General features: G+C 43.1%; 1 protein-coding gene across 1 annotated transcript; it reads left to right on the top strand.

Moving 5' to 3' along the window:
* Positions 1–1,884: 1,884 nt before the first annotated feature.
* LOC141741633 (acyl-CoA (8-3)-desaturase-like) lies at positions 1,885–13,569 on the top strand. The gene is made up of 12 exons (XM_074582481.1): positions 1,885–2,220; positions 4,120–4,230; positions 4,679–4,876; positions 5,908–6,009; positions 6,201–6,329; positions 8,224–8,281; positions 8,707–8,783; positions 9,275–9,372; positions 9,728–9,824; positions 11,017–11,096; positions 11,292–11,417; positions 11,766–13,569. Exons 1-12 carry the CDS (start codon positions 2,002–2,004, stop codon positions 11,815–11,817), a joined length of 1,347 nt encoding a protein of 448 aa, XP_074438582.1. The 5' UTR covers positions 1,885–2,001; the 3' UTR covers positions 11,818–13,569.
* The last annotated feature ends 14,134 nt before the right edge of the window (positions 13,570–27,703 follow it).

Raw genomic sequence — 27,703 nt, 5'->3', positions numbered from 1 at the left:
TTTGATCAGCTCTCACCTAGGCTTCTTGCATGCCATCTGCTTGGGAGACAGGGAACGCGGCCATAACTTCACCTCACCCTGCTGACGTACCTTGATGAAGGACCTAGTTTTGCTTTCTTGTCTCTCTGTCCTTCCTGAAATCTGCAGCTCCAGCTGAGTTTTTTTTCAGTCCTTCTCAGAACTGGGAGCTCATCACAACAACCCCTTTTCTTTGAATCACAGCATGGGATTCGCCTGTGAAACTCACTGTCACAGGAGATAGTTGAGACCTAGAACTTGTTAGGTTCCAGGCAGGGACTGGGCATTGTTGTAGACAATATTTGCGGTTATAAACATAATATATTTATAAACATAAATACAAAGTTTGGGATAAGGTGGAAAACTCATTCGGGATTTAACTCAGTATTGCATTATTAAGGGATAGGATGGAAACCTAATGAGGACGGACTATACCCTATCTGCCTACTGCTCGTACCTTCCTCAAAAGCACCCAAGGTGAGTAATTTTGCGTTAAAAAAAATAATAATACAAGATTGGGAGGATCCTAAATCTGAAGTCGGGCAATATTTCACATACGTGGGCTTAGTTTTTTCTGGGTCACCTGCAAAATTGGTGTGACTTCGTAGGAAATGTAGCATTGCCTTCTCCGTGCTGTTTAGTACAACTGAGAACTCTTACCTCTTTACTGCACAGCTGATCCTCTCTGAACATCAGAGATGTTTAGACTTTGGCTCTACAAGACTAATATTTAAGTGAGGTTAATTATGTAAACAGTGCCATTAAACATAGTTTTAGAAACTCCTGATCTGCAGCCAAACTTGGTGTTAACAGTAGTTGTTGTCGTTATTATTATTATCATTCTCAACACCAAAATCTTTTAATGACGGTTGTTGACTTACGAATGAACTACTTGAACAATGAGATGACTGAATGATTGGAGTATACACAGGAAACTCTGAAAACAACTGTACGCAAAGTATTGCCAATGTGCAAGCTAAATTAGCTAGAGAGAAAGAATGTTTTCTTGACGTGTTCTTTCTTTACTCTCATCTGGTGCTATTTTGATCAACAATGCTTTTAGTTAAGACAGACACATGAATTTAGCTTGTCAGGGTCAACACAGAAAATTACAAAGACCAAGGCCAACCCGAAGTTTGGGTAGTGACGAGACCGTTAGAGATACCTCGTGGAGGGATTGCAGACCTTGGAGCACTCCGCTGTTTTCACTGTGCTAGCGTACAAGCTGGCCCGATGCCTCGAAGGCAGGAATTACAGCTGAATGAGAGAAGTTAGCAAATATATTTCATAGCAGCTTTCGGCTCTGCACACAAGCTCCCCTACAGCTTTGCATTTTGGCGCCGCGTGGCATGCTGAAGCTCCACTGTATGGTAAATGCAGGACTTCCTGATATTAACGACCGATTAAAGGATTACAGGATGCTGACAGTCCTCCATTTTTCTAAGGAGGTTACTGAATATTTGCTGCAGAAGAGCTGCCCACAGCCTTGCTCGGGTTGCTCTGCTGGCTAACCCCCATATCGACTCAGCTGTATGGAAGCAAGTTGACAGCTTACCTTACCCGGTTCCTAACGCTGTATGAAGGTGCTCACTTAACAGTCCTTTCTGTTATTTTGCCATCCCGTTTAACTGAATAACAGGTAATCTTCCTAAGTTTTTCTATTTGTGCATGTTTTTATTCAGTGAAGTATTCTACAGCTCTCATGAGTAATCAGACCTTCCAAAGGCAACTCAGAAACGACAAGAAGGAACAGGGCTTTTATTCAAGGGTGTGTCGGAGTGTCTGGTGTGAACGTGGAAGAGGAGGGAGCTACGGAAGGGTGTGTTTGGGCAAGGGGAGCCAACCAGCCCTGGAAGCACAGGGAGTGGCTCGGTGTGGGACTGTATAACGGGCAGGCGGAGATGGTTCACCCTCTGCCTGGACACAGTGCTGCAAAGCTTAGACTAGGGAATCTCAGAGCTGACTGTGCACCTACCAGCACAGATGGCTCCACAGACCGGCTCCACTGAAAAGAAGACGAGACCTGTTTCTGCCTTTCTACAGCTTTTCACTTGGGAAGAGATCAGAATCCACAACGGCCGTGGTCAAGGTCAGGAGCAATGGCTGGTGATTGACAGGAAGGTTTACGATGTCAGCAAGTTTTCCAAACACCACCCGGGAGGCAGCCGAGTTATTAGCCACTATGCTGGCCAAGACGCTACGGTAAGATGGAGGAGGGCAGTGGAGGAAGGTGGTTCCATTGTGAGGGCAGGATGGCTTGGTGGGACTCCAGTGGAGAGTGCTGGTGGTAGTCGGCACCGTGCTTGATCAGATAACGTGGTGGACATGTCTGTGCCATCTGTAACCCTTCTGGTTGCCTTCAGGGTCAGTTACCTGCTATGCAAAATGTAAAGCCGTGTTTTGGTTCCTCACACCCTGCTGTAAACAAAGCAATGCCCATGCAGGTTGTCTTGCCACCGGGCATGATCAGGCAAGCTGTCTTCCAGATGCCTGGAAAGTGTCTTTCTTGCCGCAGCGTGGAAGGGAAGAGGGTAGGAAGCAAAGTGCTCGGTGCGTGTTTTTACTTTAAAGGCTGCTCTTTCAGCGTAACGTGGATGTGATCCGTGATAAGCAATTGATAATGAAAGATAGAGCAAGGGTAGAGAGAGATGATAAAAAAGGAGGAGGTAATATTCAAGCATAAAGTGATTTTGTGAGCAGTGAAGCAAGAGAAAGGGGTACTTAAGGAAGTGACGCTATTTTGTACAGGCAAGTGGAGGAGAAGAGAGTCTTGAGCAAAAAGGCTGTTTCAAAGGAATGGGGAAAAGAAAAAAAATATAGGAAAAGATGGCTGAGAAAGCAGCAGAATGACATTTGGCTGCAGAAGAGGAGGAAAAAATCTGCAAATAATGACGATTTGAAAATAGATTTTCCAAAGGTTCCTGCAGAATTCTTTGGGTTAGGTGATTTCTCTGAAAGATATTCTTGCTCGTTGACAGAAATACTAATTCCACGCAGATCTTGCAGGCTATTTGCTGAAAGTAGATCCTGTGTTTCTGAATAGTCAGAAATATGCACATTAGAAACACGACCAGGATTAGGGCATTAGCTTGTGACGCGGTAGACCCAGATTTAATTCTTGTCACGACAAGGCTTTTTGACTTCAAGGAAGTTGCTTAGCCTAATTCCTCAGGTTTCGGTTTGTAAAATGGGATAGCGCTTCCAGACTGATAGTCCTCTGTCCTCTTCCAGGGATTTAATCCTGACCAGAGGTGCACAGAATTTTTTTGTGTCATAATCACCCACATTGATTTCCAGAGCCAAAACCAGCAAGTCCCTGGCTGCTCGGACACTGAGGATTTTGTTGTATCTGCCCTTTCTGGAAGACAAAAGAGTATGGTCAGCCTCTGTACTTTTTTTTCCCCCCCCCCCGGAAAATTCACCGAGGACATGAGCTAAAGGAAAGTTTTAGTTTATCTGGAATTTCATCCTTTATTCCGTAGTTTATAGTTGATTTCAAAAACTGGTATTTCAAATGGTTCTTGGACAGACCCATTTGTGTCACTAGTGTTACCCAATGCCCCAAAACATCAATATCAGTCTCAAAACTTACAGGGAATTGTAAGAGATACCCAGTTAGTCCTGCTGTGTATGGAGCTTCGGTTTATATTTCCTATAGCCCTGGTGTAATAAAGACAGGATTTTAAAAACATCGTCTAAGCATGGCAAAGACACACCTCATCCATTGACGTGTTTTCCTGCTCCTGGGTCCCATCCATAGGGCAGGGCTGCTGGCTGGAGCCTTCTAGGGAAGGACTGTGCTGAAACAAGCAGATGAAAGAGCATGTTTCCCTCTGCAAAGAGTTTTTCATCAAACACTTTCATGTTTATTACCAGCCTCGCCCAGGCACCTTTATGAAATCTACTTTCTTGAAACTCCTCCAGCTTCCTTGGGCCAAGCTCCAGCTGATGGCGAAGGACTACAGGAGCAACTGAATGGACAAAAATCCAAAAATCTCTGGACAAAGGAAACTGGATTATGTATTATATCAAAGACCTGGAAAAAGTAGAGGCTCAGCGCTTGGTGTTCACTCACATACCCTTTTCTTGTGTGTTTCTCAGGATGCCTTCGTAGCATTTCACAATGATAAGTCCCTGGTGAAAAAATACTTGAAATCTCTGCTGATTGGGGAGTTGGCACCGGATCAACCCAGCTTTGAGTCTAATAAAAAAGTGAGTGTCCTAGAATCCAGCTGTGGGAATGGCTTGGGGTTCTAGCACGGGAGGAGAAGGAAAGTAAAAGCAGGAATACTTTCTGAAGCAGCACGCCTGACACGGTGCCGTAGGCTGGGTGGTGGGGAGGCAGCTGACAGTAGTCACGCATGGAAACATGCGCTGTCCCAGAATCACTAAATCCACACCTGGGTGTAAGGAATGAGCCCCAGAGCCCCAAATTCTGCTCGGTTCTTCCCACTGTGATGTCTCAGTTAACAGGGCCTGTCAGCAATTTGTTTTCCCCTGTCAAAGCAAAGCCAAGATCTGTTGATCTCGTGCGCATTTTCGCACAGAGATCCCTCTGATAGAACATCTCCACCAACTTCCATGGCTGCTTTGGGATTCCTGGGTCTGCTATGTTACATTTTCCAAGTAGACAGTGCATTAATACTCGCTTTACCCACAGAAATCACTTTTAGAGGATTTTCGTGAGCTGCGCTGCACTATTGAGAAGATGGGACTTCTGAGGCCAAATTACACCTTTTTCTTCCTGATTTTCCTTCACCTCCTGGTACTGGATGCTGCATCCTGGCTCGTGGTCTGGTACTTTGGGATATCCTTAGTGCCTTTCCTGGTTGGCATGGCGTTCTTCACCATTGCTCAGGTAAGCCCCTGGCAGCTCTTCAACGCTGCGGATATGTTTGGTTCTTCCAGATGGAGAGGACTGATGAAATGTTCATATTCCAGTCGTTGCTTTACTGCCTCTTCTTAGGTGCTGTAATCTGGCTGAAGACAACAAGGACGTTCCACGTCACAATTTGTGTTGCCTCCAGCAGATCTCGTTCTGCTGATAAGCTGCTCACTGGGGTTGGTGGGGTGTTCTGGAACAGGCAGTTTCACAAGATGGGCTGAGCCGATCTAATCACTTACCCCAGCAAAAGAGGGAACATTTCATTCTCTCCCCCACTTTTGGCTCCTTGTTCCTTCTCTGTGCTGCCTGACGGCTCTGGTGTTTGTTGGGTCCTCTGTGAGCCAATTACACTCACTGGCCCCTCTGCTGGATTAGTAAACTGAACCATAGAAGGGCACAACACATGTCAGGGTTGGTGTAGGGAAGGAGGGAATAGGACTTTGTGGCCCTTAGATGGGAGAAACTGGAGGGTGAGTGGAGGAAAAAAAGCAAGATTTTCTTAGTAGCGCTGAAACCTTAGGTTTGCTCAGACAGCTGTGGAACAAGTGCAGAGTAACTCATTTTTTAAAATAATCCGTTCTATTTGCCTAATATCTGCCAAGGCAGATATTCCTCAAAGAGCGTTCTTGTATTTCCATGGGAATATGAAATGCAACAAAGCCGTGGATTTGGAAATTCCTACACTTTCTAGCTGGTTACTTGGAAGTTGTATATTTGCGATGGGAGCGGAAGACTCCCATGCTGTAACAGTCAAATTAATCGTAATGATGCTTCTCTGCTTTCGCTTTAGCTGCTACAATAAAATCAATATCTGGTATTGAGCAGCTTTAACGGACAGTAGCCTGGAAGGAAGTTCTCAGCACTGAGCGTGTAAGGCAGCAGGTAGAGTTTCTTCCCCAAACCAGAAGGACAATGCACTCACATCATGAAGTGACAGTCTCCCAAGGCAAATTAATGCAATGCCACCGTCGTTCTGTTTCCTCAGTTACCCTTTTGTCTTCCAGATCCAGATGGGCTGGTTCCAACACGATCTGGGGCACTGCTCTGTCTTCAGGAAGCCAAAATGGAATCGACTTCTGCAGATCGTTGTGATAAATGTTCTGAAGGTAATTGCCTTATTGTGGGAATATTCTCTGGGGCAAACCTGGACTGAGCGACGAATGGGAGTGTCCCTACATGCAGGCAATATCGCCTTTGAGAGAAGTGTAGTGCAGACGCCAATAATAGATCAATAAATAGGGATATAATTGTTGATTTGGTTCAAGTTTGAATCCCCAGTCTTTAACTTTTCCGGCAGGGGTTACCTGCCAGCTGGTGGAATCACCTGCACAACCAGCACCATGCCAAACCCAACTGCTTCCGCAAAGACCCCGACCTCAACATGCACCCTCTCCTGTTCAGCTTGGGAAAGACACTCTCCGTGGAGGTGAGCGTGGGGACGGCTGGAGAAGCAAAGATTTCAAAGACAGGAAGCTGTAGAGTGAGGTATAACCATAACCCAGGTTGTGCATTCCTCCAGAAACTCGTGATCATTTCCAAAGTGTTCCAAGGTTTGAGAGTCTTGTACCGACTGGTTATTATGATGCTCAGGCACCAGCTCCTGAGAAGCAAAGTCTTAAAATCAGTGTTTAAATTCGCTGTGTTGCTAGAAGAGCAGGGTAAGCACCTTGAAGGCAGGCCAAAGAATGAGTCAATCCGCTTGCATGAGTGTCAGATGCTCTTAGTGATCCTGTAGATACTGACTCAGATGTTCCCTCTGGGAACATCCCTCTCCTTTTGGCTGTGGGAGCTGTTTGGCAGCTAAATCCTTCGGGACCAGTATAGCTGCTATGCACAACACACAGGCACAGCAAATTATTTCTTAATCACAAATGTTATGGCTTTCATAAAAATAAAAAAAAAAGCCAACACCATGAACTGACCCTCCCTGCATTCTCATGATTTCTGATATCATCAGGATAGGCAAGGTCTATTTTGCTTTTTCTTTCCCTGGCAATTCTGTTTACTCGTGGGGTGATGAAACAGCCTCTTTGGTAGATAACCGGCCTCTTGAAATAACGTCTTGCTCTCCTTTAGCTCGTAATAAGCAAAGAAATTACAGCTTTCCAAGGCACATGGAAAATTCCAGCTCTGCTATCTCGGAAAGACTCCTGTAAAGAGCGTTTATGCAAAATACTTATTCATAGGAAACTGTTAGCTGCGCCCAGGAAGGATTTTGTCAGTGGTCTTCTGAAAGATCTCTCATGGCTATATATTAGCATGAGCATCTAGAGCGGGTTGGCTGCGCGAGATTGGGTTTGATGGAAGTAAAAAATGTAGAAAAAGAGCTCTCATGTCTTCCTGCTTTTTAACAGAAAATGTCAGGCACACTGTGGATGGGGAAAACGGATTTCAGAGATTTCATTTAGTCCAGTTCATTTGTTTTCTTTCAGTTTTGATCCAATGAAGAACTCTTTGAGGAATTAAATTTGTTTTTTCCTCTATAATAGGGGAGCTCTGGAAATAGTTTGCTTTTACTCCTTATCATTTTATACTTTGAAGAATCATAAGCACAAAATTTGCAGATGATGTTAAGAATCCTTTTGTGCCAATAGTGAAAAAATACACTGAGAAGCAATAAGCTTATGGTGCTTTTTGTAAGTATTTCGTCCCTTTGCTGTTTCATGTCCTTGAAGGCAAAGTATTTGACAAAACAAAAAGGCAGATGTCTTTATAGGGTATTTACGACTTTGATCTTGCAGAAATTATTTTACAGTCATTTTAGGATAGTATCCAAATGCTTATGTCATTTCTGACCACTGGCTCAGCTATTAATCAAAAATCTGGGATGTCTGCACCCTATCTCACCTGATACAGAAATTCAGATGTAGTTTTCACATCAAAGACATCCCGTATTCATCACCCCGCAAGTTTCCTGTCTTAGTTTTCACGTTAATGACCTGTTCCTCCCTGAGCACTGATGGTGGAATTGGTTAGATCAGACTTTCATTACCACCACTAGAAACTTTTCCTACAAAATTCAAATGACTTGTGAGCATTTTCGTGATTTTTGAGCATTTCTGCATGAGTTTTGGAACTCTCTTTAAAAAAGTCTCTGTTTCTGACACTGGCATAGCGTTGATATCCACATACAGAGGCTCAAGTGAAGTCTGTCTCTCTCCATTGCTTTGGAACTTCAGCACCTGCTTTTCAAGAAGCGGAGTCGAATTAGAGAGATTAAGAGGTAGTTCTCGATTTGTTCATTAGCCAGGAATAAGAACGACCTTATGAAGGGTCTCGTGTCTCCAACTGGCCCATTACAATGTCTTTTCATTTTTCAGCTCGGAAAAAAGAAGAAAAAGTTCATGCCTTACAATTACCAGCATAAGTATTTCATCTGTGAGTATCCCGGCTTCCTTGCAGTGCTGTAGGAACTTCACTTAAAAATCATGACCGCGCCTCCTCCCCAGAACAAAGGTTTTTAAAGGTACTCCCATTGAAGTCGCAGCGTCAGGAAGCTTCCGTCACATTAAAGAAGGTTCACCTGAGGAGCGATTGCCCCTTATGTCTCTGTGAGGATTATGTGATGTTAGGTACTAACTAGGGGTGCATCAAGTGTGAGGAAGAAAGGGATGGGGAAAGAAATGAAGAAGCGGTGGGATGAAAAGAGGAAGAGATTATGTGGACACATAGAAGTGTAAATGGAAGACGGCAATTTTTCTTCCACTGGAAAGAAGAGTCTTTCTTCTTACGGAGGAATATTCTCTAAGATTTATGACGCAGTTATGTTATAAATGTCTCTCTGTTTTCATTCTTCTCTTCAGTATTGGCCCCGCTTGCACTTGTACCCTTCTTCCAGCTGTCTATATTCTACTTTGCGATCAAGAGGAAAAAGTGGTTGGTAAGCACTCCTTGCACTGTCTAGAAGACTTTCAAAAAATGCCGCCACTCTGTGGCTGTGCTAACCCTCACCTCAGGTCATCGCGGGGTTTAACATAGAAAAGGCTGATTCTAGGCTTGCTGCGGTAGGAATGCAGTCAACGGGTTCAGGGAAAATTGTTTAGAAGAGGCTTTTAAGCCTCTTAGCAGCTGAGTAAAAGTTAACAGGAAACTGCCAGAGGTAGACAGAGTGTGATTACAGGGCTGTTTGCTGGTCTTTAGTTACTGGGTAAAGTAAGTGCCGTGGGAATATTCCAGGGATACACTCAACTTGGGGCAGAATGATGGTGTGGCGCTTACTCTCGGTAAATAAGAGATAAATAAGATCAATAAGCAACAACATCTTTTTACGCTGCAGTTCAAGTAAAGGGGAGAGGAGGGAGCGGAGGCAGTTCATCAACAAAGGCTTATTTACATCTTTTTTGTTGTTGTTCTGTTTTGTTTTGTTTACAGGACCTGTTACTGGTTGTGTCTTTCAACATCCGAGTCTGTCTCATGTATATTCCTTTAATGGGATTTAACAATTTCATGGTGTACTACTGGCTGTCCAGGTAACACACAGCACACCCAGAGTCCCCAGGACTAATATTTGTAAACAACATTGAGCTTCAATGGAAAGAAATTAAAACTAGTCATACTCACTACAATTTTCTCAGAAATAAATAATCAGACAAGAAGAAACAACATAACTTCAGGAGGGTGGTGGTGGCTGCTCAGGGACATCCGCAACTGCAAATTGAGTCGTTCTCAAAAGAAACTCCAGAAATTAGGAGGCAAAGGGATGGCATAGGAAATCCTGAACTACGTAAAAGTGCTCTTTTACTTAAAATGAGACTCAGGAAAGTGTCTCGGTGAGTTCGGATGGGATTAGAGATATGATAAGTGTTCCTGTGTTTATCTGCCCAGGTACCTGGAGAGCACCTGGTTCATTTGGGTGTCGCAGATGAATCACATTCCAATGGACATTGATTATGATAGGAACAAAGACTGGGTATCCACTCAGGTGAGAATCTCCTTTCTTCTGGAAGAGTGGGTCTGCAGTTCTGAATGACAATGACAACATTGTTCTTCTCTCAGCTTTATTTATTAATGTAAATAACTTATTTATTAATGCAAATAATTTGTTTATTAATGCTAATGAGGTTCGCCCTTGCTGTTTGTTTGTTAAATAGGCATGCATTTCTGTAGTAGTCAAAATATTTAAAACTTTAGTTGGAAAACAGGATATCTAAATTAAAAAAAAACCAAACAACTATTCTTTTACTGAAAGGTTTTAACACATTTTTTCACAACAATTTCCCTTCATATTATGAAAAAGTACTGATGGAATAACAGTTAGTCTCCTTTTTAGGCCAACTAAAGAGAAGCAAAGTGGGACTGGATACTTCTATTTTTTACCCTACAGGATTACTGCAGATAAGATAAAGCTGACAAAATTTAGGTCTGATAAAAATGAATATGTAAATACAACTTTACTCACATCTATACTGCCTCCAGCAATATAATCCCACCTACTGCGTTCTAAGCATTTTTCCTTATATTAAGGGGAAAAAAAAACCAGCCTGGTATTCACCTGACCAAATCTGGATGTCTACATCTGAACACCTGCTACATTCATTGGGGAGAAAGAGCCGTTTCTAGAGTGTGATTCACCTTACTCTAAAGTAGACATCTAAATCAGGTCAGATGAATGGCACCGTAAAAAATTCTGACTTTCTCCATTGTTTCTAAAGCGATGAGCTCAGATGCAGATTTCAAACTAAAGGTGTCAAAATTAGGTGAGACGAAGCACGTGTACACAAATGTTTGCTCTCCTACTTTTGCATCTGACGCCACTTGGACTAGTTGGAGCAAGCCAGAAGAATGTCTTTTTTTTCTTTATTGGGCATCTTTTCCTTCCATCCAAGTGCAAGATGTGACGAGAACCTCTTAAAAGAATCGCAGCTGGGGTTGTGTGCATGCCTGTGAAGAAGCTTTTCTTCCTGAGCGAAGAGGTAGCTAAATTAACCTATTTCAACAACCTATTTCAATCTAGACTTTGTTTAATTCTTCAGGGCAATGATGGCTATAATCCCTGACACTAACTTGCCTTTCATGCTAGATTAGTGTGGGTAATGACTGCTGGAGTTCAATTACCAGACTTGCAGAAAAATAAAAGCTAAATCATGTATTTCTTTGGTCTTTTTTCCTCCCAGCTCCACGCAACATGCAATGTGAACCAATCTCTGTTCAACGACTGGTTCACTGGGCACTTGAACTTCCAAATCGAGCACCAGTGAGTATGACTTTGGGGAGAAGAGTGGGAATCATATGGGTCACTGAGAGAAAGGCCATGTAGTCTCACATGAAACCATCTCAGGAGACCCTTTGCTCTCCTTTTGGGGAAGGGCAAGGAAATCTTTTGAATGGAGGGAAGAGAGAGTGGTGCAAGCGAAATCTTACAATAACTCTCTCTCGTTCAATCCTGCAGCCTTTTCCCCACCATGCCTCGACACAACTACTGGAAGGCAGCTCCTCTGGTGAAAGCCCTGTGTGATAAGCACGGCATTGAGTATAAAAGCAAGACTTTGCTGACAGCCTTTGTAGATATTTTGCAGTAAGTATCAATTAACAAGATAGCTTTGCATTGCAGTAGCATGCAAGGGAGGGGTACAGGCAACCATTTCAAATCAATATCCATGAAGAGATCAAACCTACAGTTTATTTAGGTTTTTCTAAAGGCACTGTCATTTTCAAAAATTTTCAAAGTTTCAAAGATTTTTTTTTCTCTTCCTTAAATCTTCTTAGTTCATTCCCAGTAGCCAGACTTTGCTATGATATGTCCATGCAGTTTTTAAATCATTTTTTTCCATTTACTTCTTTTTACAGCTGAACTACAGTTTGCTTCCCATGAAGTTGATTATTGTCTCCCCAATAAGCAATTTTTTACTTTCTGTTCCTGCAGTTCACTGAAGGATTCTGGGGAGCACTGGCTTGAAGCATATCTGCATGGATAGCAACTCTCAAAGGGAACCTCTTCACCAGAAAATGGCTGCAAAGAGTCAGCACAGACCATCAGTGTGTGTGTGTGTCTTCTGGTATAGAAACTTGGGAGCTGGTCAAAGCTAATTTCAGTAAGAAAGTGTGGGAAAGTGGGTTAAAGATACATTTTTTTCTTGTTCCCAGCCACGAACCTCTATTTTTCCTGCTCTCAAACTCAGCATTTAGAGCCATGAGGAACTGGGCCTTCAAACTTGGGAGAAGCAGCTCTTGAATCAGCTTGGTCAGATTACTTCATTGGAGGTGCCAGCTCATTGCTTATGGAAAAAGTTTGAAAGGAAATTCTTCATAGAGTCATAGAATCATAGAATTGTTTGGGTTGGAAGGGACCTTTGTGGATCATCTCATCCACCCCGCCCTGCCCCGGACAGGGACACCTCCCACCAGCCCAGGTTGCTCCAAGCCCCATCCAACCTGGCCTTGAACCCCTCCAGGGATGGGGCAGCCACAGCTTCTCTGGGCAACCTGGGCCAGGGGCTCACCACCCTCACAGCAAACAATTTCTTCCGAATATCTAATCTAAATCTGCTTTATTTCAGTTTAAAACTGTTACCCCTCATCCTATCGCTACAAGCCATTGTAAAAAGTCTCTCTCCATCTTTCTTACAAGCCCTCTTTCAGTATTGAAAGGCCACAATAAGGTCTCCTTCTTGTGGAGTGGTTTTTGGCGCAGTGGATCAGTGAAAATGGGATAGGACAGAGCAAACTGCAGGAAATCTGGACACATTAGGTCAAGGGATATCTTTAAGGGATTTTCTAGATAGTTTGTAATGGGAAATAAGTTGAAAATGTACGTGTAAGAGCGAAGACCATGTGGAAGAAAAGTGGTTCTTCTCCTCTGCTGCTTGCATCCAGAACTCCACGCCCCAGCTTTCAGTGGAAAAAACACCCAAAGAAGGAAAACATGAAAAATCTTAAAATGAGATACCACCAGGAACAACATGACCCATCCGCAACCCACTGACGAGCAACTTACATGTATTACAAGCTACAGACAACAGCCGCCTTCTAGGTAACAAATGACATCAAGCCCAACACACAAAAGCAGGAGGAGTTTGGACTATTCATTTTTTTGCCTTTGTTTTTAAGAACATCTCCACCTATCTTTTTATTTATATTTTTTGTGTGTATGTGCAGGTACTAATAACACTGTTCTGCTTATTTCCTAATAATAGCTGACAGACGTCATTGAAAAGGATTGTGATTAAAAAAGCAGTTATTCAAAAACTGCTTTGAATGTAATTTGAAAATCCCGTCTAACTAGTACCCAGACCAATTCTGTGTTCCCAAATCCAAGGTCGGTTAGAATGGTGAGATCCACAATTATATGTCACAGTAGTAACATTTTATAAGTGTTTAAGTGATAGTACTGTCATAAAATGAATGCAGGGATTTCACTCCATGCTCTATTTTTTAATACACGAAGACATTTTTAAATTGATGTCTTGGTGAAGGTAATATAAGTATTAAGGATTCCTATATTTTTTTACCGGTGAGACTTGAAAGCTGTGCTGACTGCATCCTGAGTCCCATGGAAATCCTTTAAATACAAGACTGACACAAAACGGTACTTTCTGGTATCAGTATCATGAACCAAACTGATTATTTGTTGCGCTTAGTTAGCCTTCTACTCATTTGAGCGTAGTAATTTATTGAGTCTGTCTTTTTGAAACCTCATTTTAATTAAAACGTTTCCGTCTCTTTAATCGATTCAACAGTCTGCTCTGTGTGAATATTAATTTGTTTCTTTATGTGTTTCATGAAGGTTATTAACAATTAAGCTGATTTACCTTTGTCAAACTTCAAGGGGTCAGGGTAACACCTGGGGAGAAGTTGGCACGCCACTTCGTTTCGCACTTGCACTAATGCTGAGGTCTCTAATAGTCTGATCTTAATGAGTATTAAGTGGAAATTGCCCCATCTGTAACACTGGTGGAGGAGGAGAATAAAATGTGCTCAGCGAAAGCTTGTCCAAAAGAAAGTGTACATGGTAGAGACTAAGACTGAAATACAGGTTTTGTGCTTCAACAGGCTTCTGGAGACTGTCATCGTATTCGTCGTGTTTTCCTGTAATGTTTCCTGAAAGACGGTATATGCAATCTGGAATATCTGGCAGAAACAAGGAAATTAGGGAGAATCCTTCTTGCTTCAGGACTTTATACTGAGATTCTGCTAGAAGAGTGTTTTCTCATACAGGTAGACCAAAAGAGCAAAAGCAACGTGGCGCAGCCACCGGCAGCGCTTAGGGATCGAATTCTGCTCCTGTAGATATAGTGTGTCCTGCAGGGTAACGTAGCATGTTTGTTATTATGCAGCAATCCTATGCCCAGCTTCTTGCAGTAATTCGGTGTTTAATTCTAATTGAAATAATGAGAACTAAACCCCTCGATGTTGTCCAGCTTGTACACCCAACCGTAGTTGCATCCTCAAAGTTCCTTTGCCTTAATTCAGGGATTTAATGTAACTTTAAGTTCGTGATTAGTCAGCCTGTCGAACAAAAATGATTGTGTCGAGGCATTGCCTTTCTGAATGGTCAAAAATTTCAAAGAAACCAGAGACTTTTGAGAAAAAATATAATCAAAAGCCCGACCTCTACTAAAATCCAGTTTTGAAGAGAAATCAAACCAAAACCAGTCTCCTGCGTCCGACATTTCAGTAACATCACAGATAAGAGGGAACGTAAGAATGTGCAAATAAGGTTGAAGATCTAGGTCATATGTCTGGAATTCTTTCTGGTTTTAAGTGACCGGAGTGAAATGCAATATTCCAGAGGATTCTTAGAACTGGTATGTAAAGAGAACTAAACCACTTATACTCCTTCTTTTCCTATTCCAAATGCCAAGTCACTTCCTCAAGCCACTGTTCCCTTCACCTCTTCTTCTAGCTGACTGCTTCTTCTTCTTCCGACTGCTCAGGGTCACTTCTCACAATAAGCTGCTCTCTCAAATTGGTAATGGACACTCTGAGTCCCTCCCTCTCCCTCCACCACCAATCACTTCACATTCTTGATGATGTTAAGGCTTTTTTAATAAGAAATATAGACCATCTTTTATAGTAAAAGGAGGAAGAATGTCATAAATCTGTTATTTCTTCTTCCACATACTTTCTTGTTCTCATATTACACAACTCTAGTATTTTCCTTTCACTTCTCAGCTCTTATAGAATCGTAGAATCACAGGGTTGGCAGGGCCCTCTGGAGATCATCCTCTCCAGCCCCCTGCCAGAGCAGGGTCACCCAGAGCAGGTGGCACAGGAACGCGTCCAAACGGGTTTGAATGTCTCCAGAGTTGGAGACTCCACCACCTCTCTGGGCAGCCTGTGCCAGGGCTCTGCCACCCTCAAAGGAGAGAAGTTCCTCCTCATGTTTAGGTGGAACTTCCTATGGTCAAGTTTGTGCCCATTACCTCTTCTCTCGCCCTCCTCTTGGATAATTTTATTCAATGCCTCTTTTAACTCATTTCCAAATGGGTTTCTATCAACCTTTTTCCCACCTTCAACCTGTGGATATTTCCTGTTCCCTCATGATTAGACAGACTCAAGGCTTTCTACCCTGTAGGTTCTCTGAACGATTGGAAGGACGCTGACTTGGTGGCAGTTTGTATGGATAAGTAATATCAATGAACCTGCAGCAAATATACTCACACAGATCAAAATAGAGTAGGAAGCTTTGGGGACAAGGATAAGCTTAGCTTAACAAAGCTTCTTTCATGATGAAGGGAGACATATGCGGTTACATCCCCCCTCCTAAATTTGTGTCTTTGCTTTTGTTCTTCACTCAGGCTCTAGATTTAGGGATGCAATTGGCTAAGATGGTTCGGGTGGAAGCTGACTGGAAGAATTTAGAAATGGAAAGAACAACTCCCTTTTCTACTGATGTCTTGCTCTGTGTGGCAGGACCTGGGCTTAGCCCCTGCCCCCTCTCCTCCCACCAAAGGATAAAATGATTCCCCTGTAAGACTTGCTCCCTGATTCCTCTTGCCACTCACCCCTGCAAAAAAGTTGCTAGAGCTCTTCAGCGTTATTGCATACGCTCTTAAATAAGCGATTGGCGGCCAACTCGTTTGTTGCTTGACGTGAAGGAATTTACAATGTGTGTATATGTATATAATGTATATCAATTAAGAGACGGTCAATCAAAAATAGAGACGATACCTACAATGAAGTCTGATGACATAGGTGACTATATTTCACCTAAAATGCCTTTTCTTCAGGTGTTGCCTACAGCTGGCTCAGTAGGTGTGTTCTGCTCTTGCTCTAAAGCTCTTTAAATGCTGAGCTGTGCTCCTGTGCATGTACAGAACTGCCTCGGTCTGAGCAATTTTCATCTTATCACCCACCTAAGGGTGGGGCATATTCGATTTTCCTGTCTGCCATATCCCCTGAAGGGTCCGATCCCATAGGCATGCTCGGAACACGCTTGACATATTGGCAGGACTGTGCTTTTCAGAGAACGTTTATGTTTGTTTTCTTTCTAAAATGGGGCTGGAAGAGGTGATCCTCCACTTTTTCATAGGAGGGTGGTTATGCAGTTGTTATGGCAGTGTAATCGCCTAGGTTCCGTTCTCTCCCTAGCAAAAGTGTTTCAAAGCCATAACACCCACCTCTCGCCCACGTACGGACCGGGTGGTGACACGTTCTCCTCTCCTTGGAAGGTGTACCAGAGTGCAATGAATAATTCAAGACTGGCAGAGCTGGCCTCTCACTTATGGCATTTCTTGTCTGGTTCCCAGAATATTTCTTGGGCAGGAACTCGAGCCCCATTTTAGATGCTTTCTACGCCCTCGATTCAATGGCTACTGCTACTTGCAAGAGCAATTTCCATCCTTTGTAACTGCATTGATAAGAGCAATAAGGTATCTTAGCCAGCCTGGGCCCTTAAGTTGTAGTACCAGGCCTATCCTTGCTCAAACTCCACAAGGGACTAGAAAATGCTGTGCCAGGACTGAGTCGGTTGTGCAAATGTTGTTTTTCGGTATCCTTTTTGACGAAATTGCTATCAAGGGACACGGCCCGTGCACACACCGCCGTCTGAGGAGCACCCTGATGGGTCTCTGGTAGCAGGAAGTAGTAATTTAAAATCAAGATAGTGCTTCTCCTGTCCCCCCTTCCGCACTCATTACTGCCACCTAGAATAAAAGAGCAACGTGCTTTGAACACTAGAGGATGAATAGTTGTGTGCAGAAGTCCAGGACAAACTCGGAGTGAGAACTGCAGAGATTACTGGAGAGCCTACAGAAGCTTGTGCAATATGAAGTGGTAACTTTTATAATGCTGTTGTAAGAGCTAGTTGGGAACATCTGTTATGGTATGTGATGTCTTCTGTTACACAAGTTAGACTTTGCAAGTACAAGTTGGAATCTGAATGGAGCCAACGTGCTAATTCCTTGGTTCTCAACGACGTGTTTAGTGTTGAACTTGCCAACTTTGCCTTGCAGCATCTTCAAGAGCCAGTAACAGGCCCTTTAATGAACTGTTGAGTTCAAGTGGCCACCTGGACATGGGGAAATAAAGTGGGGAAGAGGCCAGCGTGGTGAGTCTACATTAACATGATATGTCATGCGACGTAGGCATTGCTTTAGGACTGGCAGTGCTGCTGTATTGAAAATATATATTGGGGTGTTGCCAAATGCGTTTCCATGAGAATAGTGTAATCTCTGAGCTTAATGTATGTAACTACAATAAGAACTAAAGATAAAGTCAGATATGCTTTCTTTAAGAGCTGTAAGTGTGGGTAGCTTTTATTTCCTCAACACTTTAATGTGAACTTAGGAAATTATCTAAACAGCGATAAAATGTAAATAGCTTTTACAAATGAAAACCTACTTTCACCACTGGGATTTTGCACGTTGAAGAAAGCAAGAAATATTGCCAAAACGAAGGCAAAAAAAGAGGCATTACTTGCTTTTCAGAAGGTGCCAGTATGCTTGAATTCTCTATTTTTCATACCAAGAAACACTCAGCTTGCAAAACCCTGTTCGGGAGGGAGAAATAATCAGAGATGATCTTCCCTCATGACTGAACGGAAAAGGCTACTGACTTACAGCAGCATTTGGCTCTTTATAAAGTCCAACCCCAGCCGCCTCTGCTCCAGAGTGGTTTTATTTGAGAAACCAAGGAGTATTATTAAGAGGATAAGGTGATGGAAAGACACATTCTTTCATAATTCAGTCAGTAATCCTGTAATAACTACACTATAATAGAGTAATAACTACAACACAGGTAAAGGCGGGCAGCTTGATAAGAAATCATCAAGCAATTCCTAACAAGTAAGAGTTTGTTTTTAGCTTCAGGTTGATTAGCAGAACATCTCTAACTGGTAGCGAGCCTAATGAACTTCTGCTGCTTCTAGTTAGACACAGATCAATGTTTCTCAGTGTAATTATCTTCTCCTCCACGGACGGGAGGTTTCCATTGTGGCAGTTTTATATGAGAATCTGAATTATGTCACTATGCTTCAAGTATTCTTTATTGACGAGCTGTGAAGATGTTCCCCATTTGGACCCTTGGTCACTTAAGGGTACTTATAGCTTATCAGAAAGATGGTATGCTGGTTATGGCTGAGGATACATCAGGAAAAACAAGAATCAAGTGAAATAATCTTCACTGATTTTACTGGCCACTAAACTGGATCTGGTACATATGCTCTGAAAAAAGCATTCTCCCCTGAAGGACCCACATTGCTTCTTGGAAGTAACAATTAACACTTGAAACTACATATACGTGTATGCAAAAATACATATTTTTGGGATCATTTATGTTCCTAGGGGATAGAATCATAGAATCGCCTAGGTTGGAAGGGACCTTTCAGATCATCTAGTCCAACCATCACCCTAACTCTGACAAACCAACACTAAACCATATCTCTGAGCCCTGTGCCCACCCGATCTAGACATCTCCCTGTTGACTGCCCTATTCTTAAATATATTTACCACCGAAGTAATACTTACCCTATCTGTATATTTTATCGGGGGGGGGGGGTGGTTATACTTAGCATAAGCAAATATGCTTACATTTGAGGTTTTGTTTTTGTGATATGTTGAAACATTGGAAAATGTTTCCGATATGTTCGAAAAATTCTAGTGGAAACTAGCACGGTGATCCATACTATCTTTTTGTGCCAATTAATCAAGTTTGTTGATTCAAGGGTGTTGAAACAAGGGTGTCCACTAGAGCTCTTATTCTGGTCTAGGATGGGTTAGAAGCGATTCAGTCTATATGTATTATGGAAATCAAAATAAGGGCTATTTTTTAGAGCACTATTCCTTTCCTTTTTTTTAGGTTTTGGGGGGTTTTTTTGTGTGTGTTTTTTTATTGCATATAATACCTCTAGAGTCCACAGCATCAGACTGCAGTGGGAATTAATCTGAGATTTGCTTTATAAGCCTGGTTTCCTGTGGCGGCCATCCCTGTATGGTGACTGCTGGTCATTGGGTTCTCTCACACGTAGGGTCGTGTTTGCTGGTCTGTATCAAACTTGACAGGAGAACAGCAGCATCAGCAATTGCTGCCTTAAAAAACGTGCGAGAAGTGTCAATTGAGCACAAAAGAGATGTGTAAATCCTTGCGTAAGGAAGAGCAGCAATAGGAACTTTGTTTCGTACATCTTGTAGTATCAGAGAGTCGCTCAGATTGATTCCCTAAGTGCCCATCTGCAACAGCAACTTCACTCTGCTTTGGTTTAAGTGTCATCTCATGCAAAAAATGTTCTATATTTTAGAATTGCCTATTTATCACTGAACAATTCTTGTGCCAAAAAATATAGTGTGCTGATACAGTTTTATATCAGCATAGTATGGAGGACATTGAGTAAGAGCAAGCTAATTATGCAAATAAAGCCTATATGCTCTGCAAGAATTGCCGCATACAGAAATCTGCAGGACCTTAATTTTCACTCTGACTCATAATTCTGTTTTTGTGAGCGGACCTGTGCATGGCAGTTGCAAACCATTCGGTATGTAACTGGGGTTTGCTTACATGGGCATTTCTACCCCTTTGCAACCTCTTACATTCCCGTGTCACACAGACTGGTTAAAGCTTCAATTACCTGTGTCTCTGGGGCTACCTGGAACAACAAATAGGTGTGAGGTGCCATAAAAGAGACCATGTTAGATCAGAGCAATATTCCAGACAGCCCAGTGTCCAAAAGGGGGATGCCTGAAGAAGGATATAAAACCAGATTCAACAGGGATTAATTGCAATGTCTATTTTATTATCATATATGCACTGAATATGCAGTGACTTATCGAGGGTGGGAAGGAGAATAATAGCAGCTCTGGCCACTGAGACTGTTGCTGGCAGGGATTTAAAGGGCAGCTCTTCTCTGGAATTACTCATTCGATTCCCACTGACCTACTAGGAACCTTTGAGATCCCACCCTCGTGCTAGATGTCCCAAGTATTCGTCTAACCTCCTTCTGTCCCTCTTGAATTACGAAATCGCCTAAGAGACTTTGGCCTGTTGCAATAGAAGTGGATTTACCAGGCTGCGGCTCCTCGTGAAGCTGAAAAAGGATTCGACTTAATTTTTTTAATATTTGTTGAAGTGGGCAGTAGAGCTACACACCTTGAGAAACAAATGCACACTAATAATATATATGAAAAAATCATCACCGTTTTGTTTCCATGGGATTTTTCCTTCCCTTGTATTCGGAGAATGCACACTCTTAGCTATAACTCGCTGCAGGAGCTTATCTAGAACAGGTAGGAGCTTACCTACTAGGAGCTTTCCTAAAAATAGAGCGCTATGCCATTAAAAAAGTGATTTCGGACTAAGATTCCCTGTATTATTCCTGTTATGTCAGGGTGATCAGAGTCAACCCCTTTTGGAATGTTGTATCTTGCTTTCTATCAGGGCCTGCCGGGATTTCTGATGCACTGTTTCGACACACCATGATGAAGCTCCAATTTGCTGAATCAGAAACGCTTTTATACGTCGGCCATGTACATGAGCGAGCAAAGCAAAGCAGGCAAGTACTGCCTGTAAAAATACTCATTATATTAGCTTTAAATGTCAGCTGTGGGACATGAGCTAGAAGTTTGATATTGCAGCATACCAAATTTGCTCAATGTATGGGATGATGTTGTAAGCTGCTTAACCCTATGAATAAAGTTGCAAGTTGTGGGCGTGTGAAAATGAAAGAGAGGTTCTCAGGGTACTTTTTAATCCTATTTTATTAACTCACTTCTTCTTTAGACTGCCCTTACCAACATTTAAATAAAAAAATACCTCCGCTAAGAAGCTGTGATGTGCTGACAGCCAGTGAGATAAAACTCAGCCTTCCATCACCATGTATAATTGTGTAAAGAGTGTAAAACGTCGGCGTCAATCACACCACCCAGCTTGGTGTCATCTGCAAATTTGCCGAGAGCGCACTCGATCCCGCTGTCCACGTTGTTGGTGAAGATTTTGAACAGTGCCGGTCGCAGTACGGACCCCTGAGGGACACCACTCGTCGCTGATCTCCATCCAGACGTCGAGCTGTTGGCCACTACTCTCTGGATACGACCATCCAACCAATTCCTCATCCACTGAATAGTCCATCCATCAAATCCATCTCTCCCTGATTTAGGGAGAAGGACGTTGTGGGGAGCCATGTCAAAGGCCTTACAGAAGTCCAGAGAGATGACATCCGTCGCCCTTCCCTTGCTCACTGATATAGTCACTCCATCATGATTTACTCATTCCTCACTCGCCAGCCTTCTACATTACAAATTGTTTAATATTTTTTGTTTACCACTTAAGGCAAAAAGCTACTAGTGACACAGGCAAGACAAAAAACTTCAAACTGGCAGCCTGCATTGTTGTAAAAAAAAAATAAATTCACACGCATAACTTCTTTTCCAGCTTTCTTAACACCGGCTTGTTTTGGTGGTTTTGCAACAGCATGGGTTGTCCCCACTATTTGCCTGCTGGCAGGTTTAAACTCGCAGAAGTCATGTTCATTCTGCTTAATTAATTGTGCCCTACATTTTATTTAGATTTATAAAACGAAACACCTACATTTTATTTAGATTTACAAAATAAAATGAAACATCAAAAGCTTCCAACTGAAATTTGGTTTATGCCCCTGCTTTTTAATCCTTCGGAGCACGCGGCAAGCCTCCGCTCTCATTTCGTGGTCTCTAACACCCGTTGCGTGAAGGATGAAAGAGGAGGGGTAGGCATGTGGACCCAAAGCAAGTGCAGTGTTGAGCCTCACAGGCGCTGCATGAAGTTTGCATTTTACAGCAATATCTATAAGTTGTTAACCTAAGCCATGTACGTGAATTTTATTTACCATGCAGGAAGACTTGTAAGCAAGGCTTTATGCAAGTTAGTAGTCAGCAGGAACAATTTACTGTCTAATGCACACAGCAAATGGCTGGGATCAGCATGGCATTGGAAAAGGGATCTTCCATTGCCTCTCCTCGGTTGTAGCTAAAACTCCGCCGTATTTCCTGCCCAAGTTGTCCTTCTTCGCTAGATTTCACCTGCAACAAACCGCTTATGTCGAGAGGAAGGTCCAGCTGCTGTTTTCGGTTTGGGACAGACTTTGTGAGCAGGGAAGAAGGAGCGGTTGGAGTTTGAAGGTAGGCCACTTCTGATTAGAAGCAGTACGAGCTTTTTATCCAGAGGATGTGAAGGCAGACGGCTGGTAGCGCACCCCGACTTCTGTGCACTCTGGCATGAGGTGAAATTTAGCAGCGCGTAACAGCATAGTAGAAAAACTACTGAGGAAAATTCCCTCACTCAAGTAATATGTTCTTTGGACTGTGATTTACAGTTTGACCATCCCTCTAAAATGTGTCCTCTCCAATGAACCAAGGGACCTGTGTTTTGTGAAAAATCTTAACTCCTTTTTTCTTCCTTTAATCCTTTTAATTCCCTGCGCCATGGGCATGAGTTCCTCATTGTAAGTATTTACATTTAAAAATATTTGGTGACTAAAGGCACTGTGTTTTATTTTTAACTAATGTCCCCTTTTTTCCTGTATGGACTGTTAATTTGCACCGTTGCTACCTTTACCAGTTCAAAATCTGAATATCCCTAGATAGTTTCAGAGCTGTAAATCTGTGTAAGTTATCTTGCCACCTTCATCTCTTGCTAATAACAACTTGTGAAGGGATTTACCTCTGGGCTACTACCTGCAGTTTTGTTACTCCTGGTATTTTGCCAGTCTTTCTTCCCGCTGTAAGTTGATTTGATATAAATACTGGTGGGGTATCAAGTATGGTGCCTGGATTGAGGCAGTTGGACCGTTTCCGTGTGAGCCGTCTTTCTCTACAAAAGTCTGTTGTCGTTTCTTACCACGAGTATGCCCAGCGTCTTATGTGCAGCAGAGGAGAAGAGATCCCAGCTAATTTAGTGCAAATTTATTGAAAGTAAGCCAAAAGTAACAGAGATAAAGGCAACACATCTAAGTAGTTGGCTCTTCCAGGGGGCTGTACAAGAGCCCCGTTCCCTACCCTTGTATTATGATGCCTTTCAGGCCTTGACCAGCATCAATTGCAGCCCTTTTGTGCTGTCCTCTCCATTCTAGTGGTTCTTCTCCATTCGCCTGCTTGCTGCAGCAGGAGAGAGACACCCAGGGTTGGTTCTACATGCCAGGGTGGCTTCCTCCTGTCTCACCAGCATTCTCCTTGAGTGATTGTTTCCCTCAGTCATGCTCCCTAAATCTGTATTGTCATAACCTTTCTGTGTCCACCTCAGCAATCCCCTTGCCTCCTTTTCTCTCTGCACCTCTCCAACACCATTCTACCTGGTTCCCTCCAGCTCCAGTCCTCCTTCTACTCCTGCTAACAGGGCATGACCAGAGTGCACTTGACCCTGGCATGGCCTGGTTGCCCAGTGTCAGTGTGGCTGGGGTTGGGCATGGAAATAAAAGCTTGCCTTCCATTTTTTTCTTAGCGAAAGTGTGACTTCCGAAAAATCTGTGGAATATAATTTCCTTCCCTGCTGCTTCTTCAGAACGGCAGTTCTTGTGGAGCAGAAGATTCCAGGAAAAGGAATAAGCAAGTTTTGAAATACAACCTCAGATATTAAAAGGATGGTTGAGGCATTGGTGCCTTGCTTATACGGACTATTTTATTGTCTTCCATGAGTGTGTCGTCACTGTTTAGTTGCATGAACCAGGGTGTGGCTTGCGTTCTTCTTGCTGTGGTGTCTGAATCTGCTGACAGCAATACAATTCCTCGTCTCTACAAAAAAAACTCTTAACATGTTTCCCACTGGCAGAGCTACTCTGGAGACAGGGTAAGGTTGCATGGCTTTTAAATAAAATCTATGGGAAGGCAACCAGGGATTGTCTGTGATCATAGAATGGTTTGGGTTGGAAAGGACCTTAAAGATCATCTAGTTCAACCCCCCTGCCATGAGCAGCGACATCTTCCACTAGATCGGGTTGCTCAAAGCCCCGTCCAGCCTGACCTTGAACACTTCCAATGGTGGGGCATCCACAAGACTGTTACTCGTTTTTGTTCCCAGACTACAGGCTTTGGTTTGTTAATATGACGATTTGTTAATATGAGGGTGTTAATATGAGAGCTCTACAGATGCAAAGAAAAATTAATCAGTGATCAGAAGCTTCTGTAACTCCACAACAGCAGTATCTGATCATCCCACACGTCTTTTTCATGCATTGATCTTCATAATCCTTTTGGGAGCTGGGAAAATGCCATATCCATGATAGGGAGAGAAGCGTCAACATCTGCCTCTACATGGTTTGAGTGTGTGATGAGTAATCTATTTTTATAAGAAGACTGTGGTGGAGAAGGTAACTAAGTCCAAATTTCTTGCATCACTGGACCCTTAGTGAAAGCAAATGGCCAAATAGATGTGTCTATTAATACAAAGGGGAAAGATTCAGATGTACAAAAGATGAGAAAGAAATGCAAAATGACAAGCTTAAAAACAGGTTGGCGGCCTTTGAAGATGAATGTTTGCATTAGAAAGAGAAGTGGGCTCAATCTTTTCTTGGCTCTGTCTTTGTCACTCTGTTTTGTGTCTCAAGTTTACCATGCGGTACTTCTATCATCTGTTTTCTCTGTATTTCACCATCCTTTGACAAAATTTGATTGTGATATTAATGTTGATGAAAGAGTACACGAACTTTGTGCTAACTGGTGAGCTGGCACCTGATATGCCCAGTGCTGAGCCCGCAGAAATTCTACATTTGTATTAATGAGAGCTTGCATGGTGGGACCGCCAGGAGAGGCCGAGACGACCCCCTTCTATTTACTGGCAATTGGGACTTCCCATTTACATTGCCCTGTAGCTTGGGCTCACTCTCCACTGAACTCATCTCCAAGCTGAACTTGTCCTTGGGGTCATTGCATGGTAGTTTTAGCGTCATCCCCATCTGGAACTGGGAGCAAAACCTACCTGTTCCGGTTGCCGTCTCGCTCGTGTGCTCACCAAAGCCAAATAGCAGCCGTGGCAATGTGCTCCCCCCAGTGGCAAATACATCAAAATGAAAATGAAATGCATGCCAGGCTTCCACCTTACATTTTCTTAACCCAAAAAGACAACCCTTAGTTATAGAAAAAAGAGGTCAGGGTGCTTAATAATTTCAACACAGCTGTCCACGTGATCTCATTTTCTTTGTAGAGATAAGCGTTTAATGCGTGCCTGGGAGAACGACTGCACCTCTTACAGATTTTCAGGTGTAAATTCTCAGGCCCTTCTTTGAGGAGACTATTTCTAGACAATATGGAGACACAGTTTTCAATGTGAAATTACCTTATTTTGGAGTGCACTCCTCTGCTACTGAGTGCATTTTGCCTCAATTCCAGAGTCAGTTTATAATGGATTGATATTGGGACAAATAATGAAAGGAAAGCTGGAGCAGGGACATCTTCAACTAGATCAGGTTGCTCAGAGCCCCATCCAACCTGACCTTGAGTGTTTCCAGGGATGAGGCATCTACCACCTCATAACCTCGTAATTATAAATGTCATCTCTTTCTCTTTTCTTTTTCTAAGAAAATGTCAACTATGTCAGGGCCTTGAATACACTAACAGGTCTTAATGGCCCTGACCAGCCTCACCTGGGACCCACACCCTGACCAGGGTCCCCATGTAAGCTCAGCTCTGGGTCTTCTGTCCCTCCCTGAGCTCAGTTAGGCCTGGCGATGGACCCCATTGACCCCGACCCGTGGACCCGCTTCATCCCCACAAGCTTTTTCCTGGATTTTGGGACTTGGTTGAGCCTGGCTGCCATCCCAGCCCTGCCCTGCTCAACTCCCAGGTACTGCGAGACAGGCCCCGGCTGACACGGCCCTGCTGTCTGTGGCTGTCCCGCTCTCCATCTTGTGAGGAGCCGCCCGCCTTGGCTTCATCCTGACAGACTACTCCTGGTCTGCAGCTGTAGCTTGCACCTCAAGTGCCGTCTAGATCTTTCTGTGACTAGCCAAAGAAGCTTCCCAGAGCATTTGCAGACTTCTGAACAGACTTATGTCCGGCTCATTTCACCTAGAATAATAGAATATCTTGAGTTGGAAGGGTCCCATAAGGCTCATTGAGTCCCACTCCCTGCTCCTCACAGGACTACCTAAAACTAAAATACACAACTGTGTAGTTTGAGGAAGAGGAGGCTGAGGAGAGACCTCATCGCTCTCTACAACTACTTGAAAGGCCATTGTAGAGAGATTGGTGATGGTCTCTTCTCACAGGTAATTAGTGATAGAACAAGAGGGAATGGGCTCAAGCTGCAACAGGGGAGGTTTAGGCTGGACATGAGGAAAAAATTCTTCCCAGAAAGAGTGGTCAGACACTGGAATAGGCTGCCCAGGGAGGTGGTGGAGTCACCATCCCTGGAGGTGTTTAAGACTCGTTTAGATGTGGTGTTGGGGGATATGGTGTAGGGGAGAACTTTGTAGAGTGGGGTTGATGGTTGGACTTGATGATCCCAAGGGTCTTTTCTAACCTAAATGATTCTATGATTCTAACTAAGACCATCGTCCAGATGCTCCTTGAACTCTGATGGGCTTGGTGCCGTGCCCTTTTTACTTGTTGAAGTGTTAGAAGAGGTGGAAGATCCTGGCATGATTTCCACAGGAGGAAATTTATTTGCAATTCGAATAGTTCAGAGGTATAGCCTCTCTCAAGGAGAAAAATAAGAAAGGATTAGGAAAAATAATCCAAGTTTGCCTCCCTGTGGTACTGTCTCGCTGCTACACCTAGAAATGGACTGCTTTTTCCTTTTCTTTGTATGAATTTCTCCCTGTTTGCTGCTGAGAGGGGGACAGGTGCGTTCGTAAGAGATTGCTTAGAGCATCCCTAGCATTTCTGGACTTCAGTTGTGATTTTGGAGACCCTTAATGCCAGACGGAATTGTTCAGCCGGGACAAGGACAGAATGCAGTTTTGCCTGATAGTATCCAATGGTGCAATGCAGTGCTCCTGCATTGAAGTCCTGTGTGCATAACACAGAAATGTTATCCGAAGAAGTGTAACGGTAATATGAAAAACTTAATGTCTTTCTCCTGGATGGCTACTATTATCATTTTTATTAGGTGCGTTTGAAAATGAAAAGGTGATGTGACTGTAGCAGTTAATTTCTAGGACACAGTTAGGCAGCTGGACCTATCCAATCAAAGCACGGTTCTGTGGGTAAAAGAACCCAAATTGCCTTAGCAAGAGGGTCTGGTACTGTTTGAGAAAGAGCAGGAAGCCAAAAAAAAATTTAAAAATATAGCTGAAATATAAGGACTTGCATGGAATTATAAGGAATTAGAGGGAAAAGTTTAGGAAACAGTTAATGGCTTTTCTCCTTAAGCAGCCCCCTCCCGTGGACGGAAGGGAACCTCGTCCTCTGGCAGTTTTATGAAAAATCTTATGCTCAGAGAGGACTGAAACAACATTCTCGG

The sequence above is a fragment of the Larus michahellis genome, chromosome 4, assembly GCF_964199755.1.
Source record: "Larus michahellis chromosome 4, bLarMic1.1, whole genome shotgun sequence".
NCBI lineage: Eukaryota > Metazoa > Chordata > Aves > Charadriiformes > Laridae > Larus > Larus michahellis.
The sequence above is the reverse complement of the archived record's forward strand: the minus strand, read 5'-3'. Positions and strand labels throughout refer to the sequence as shown.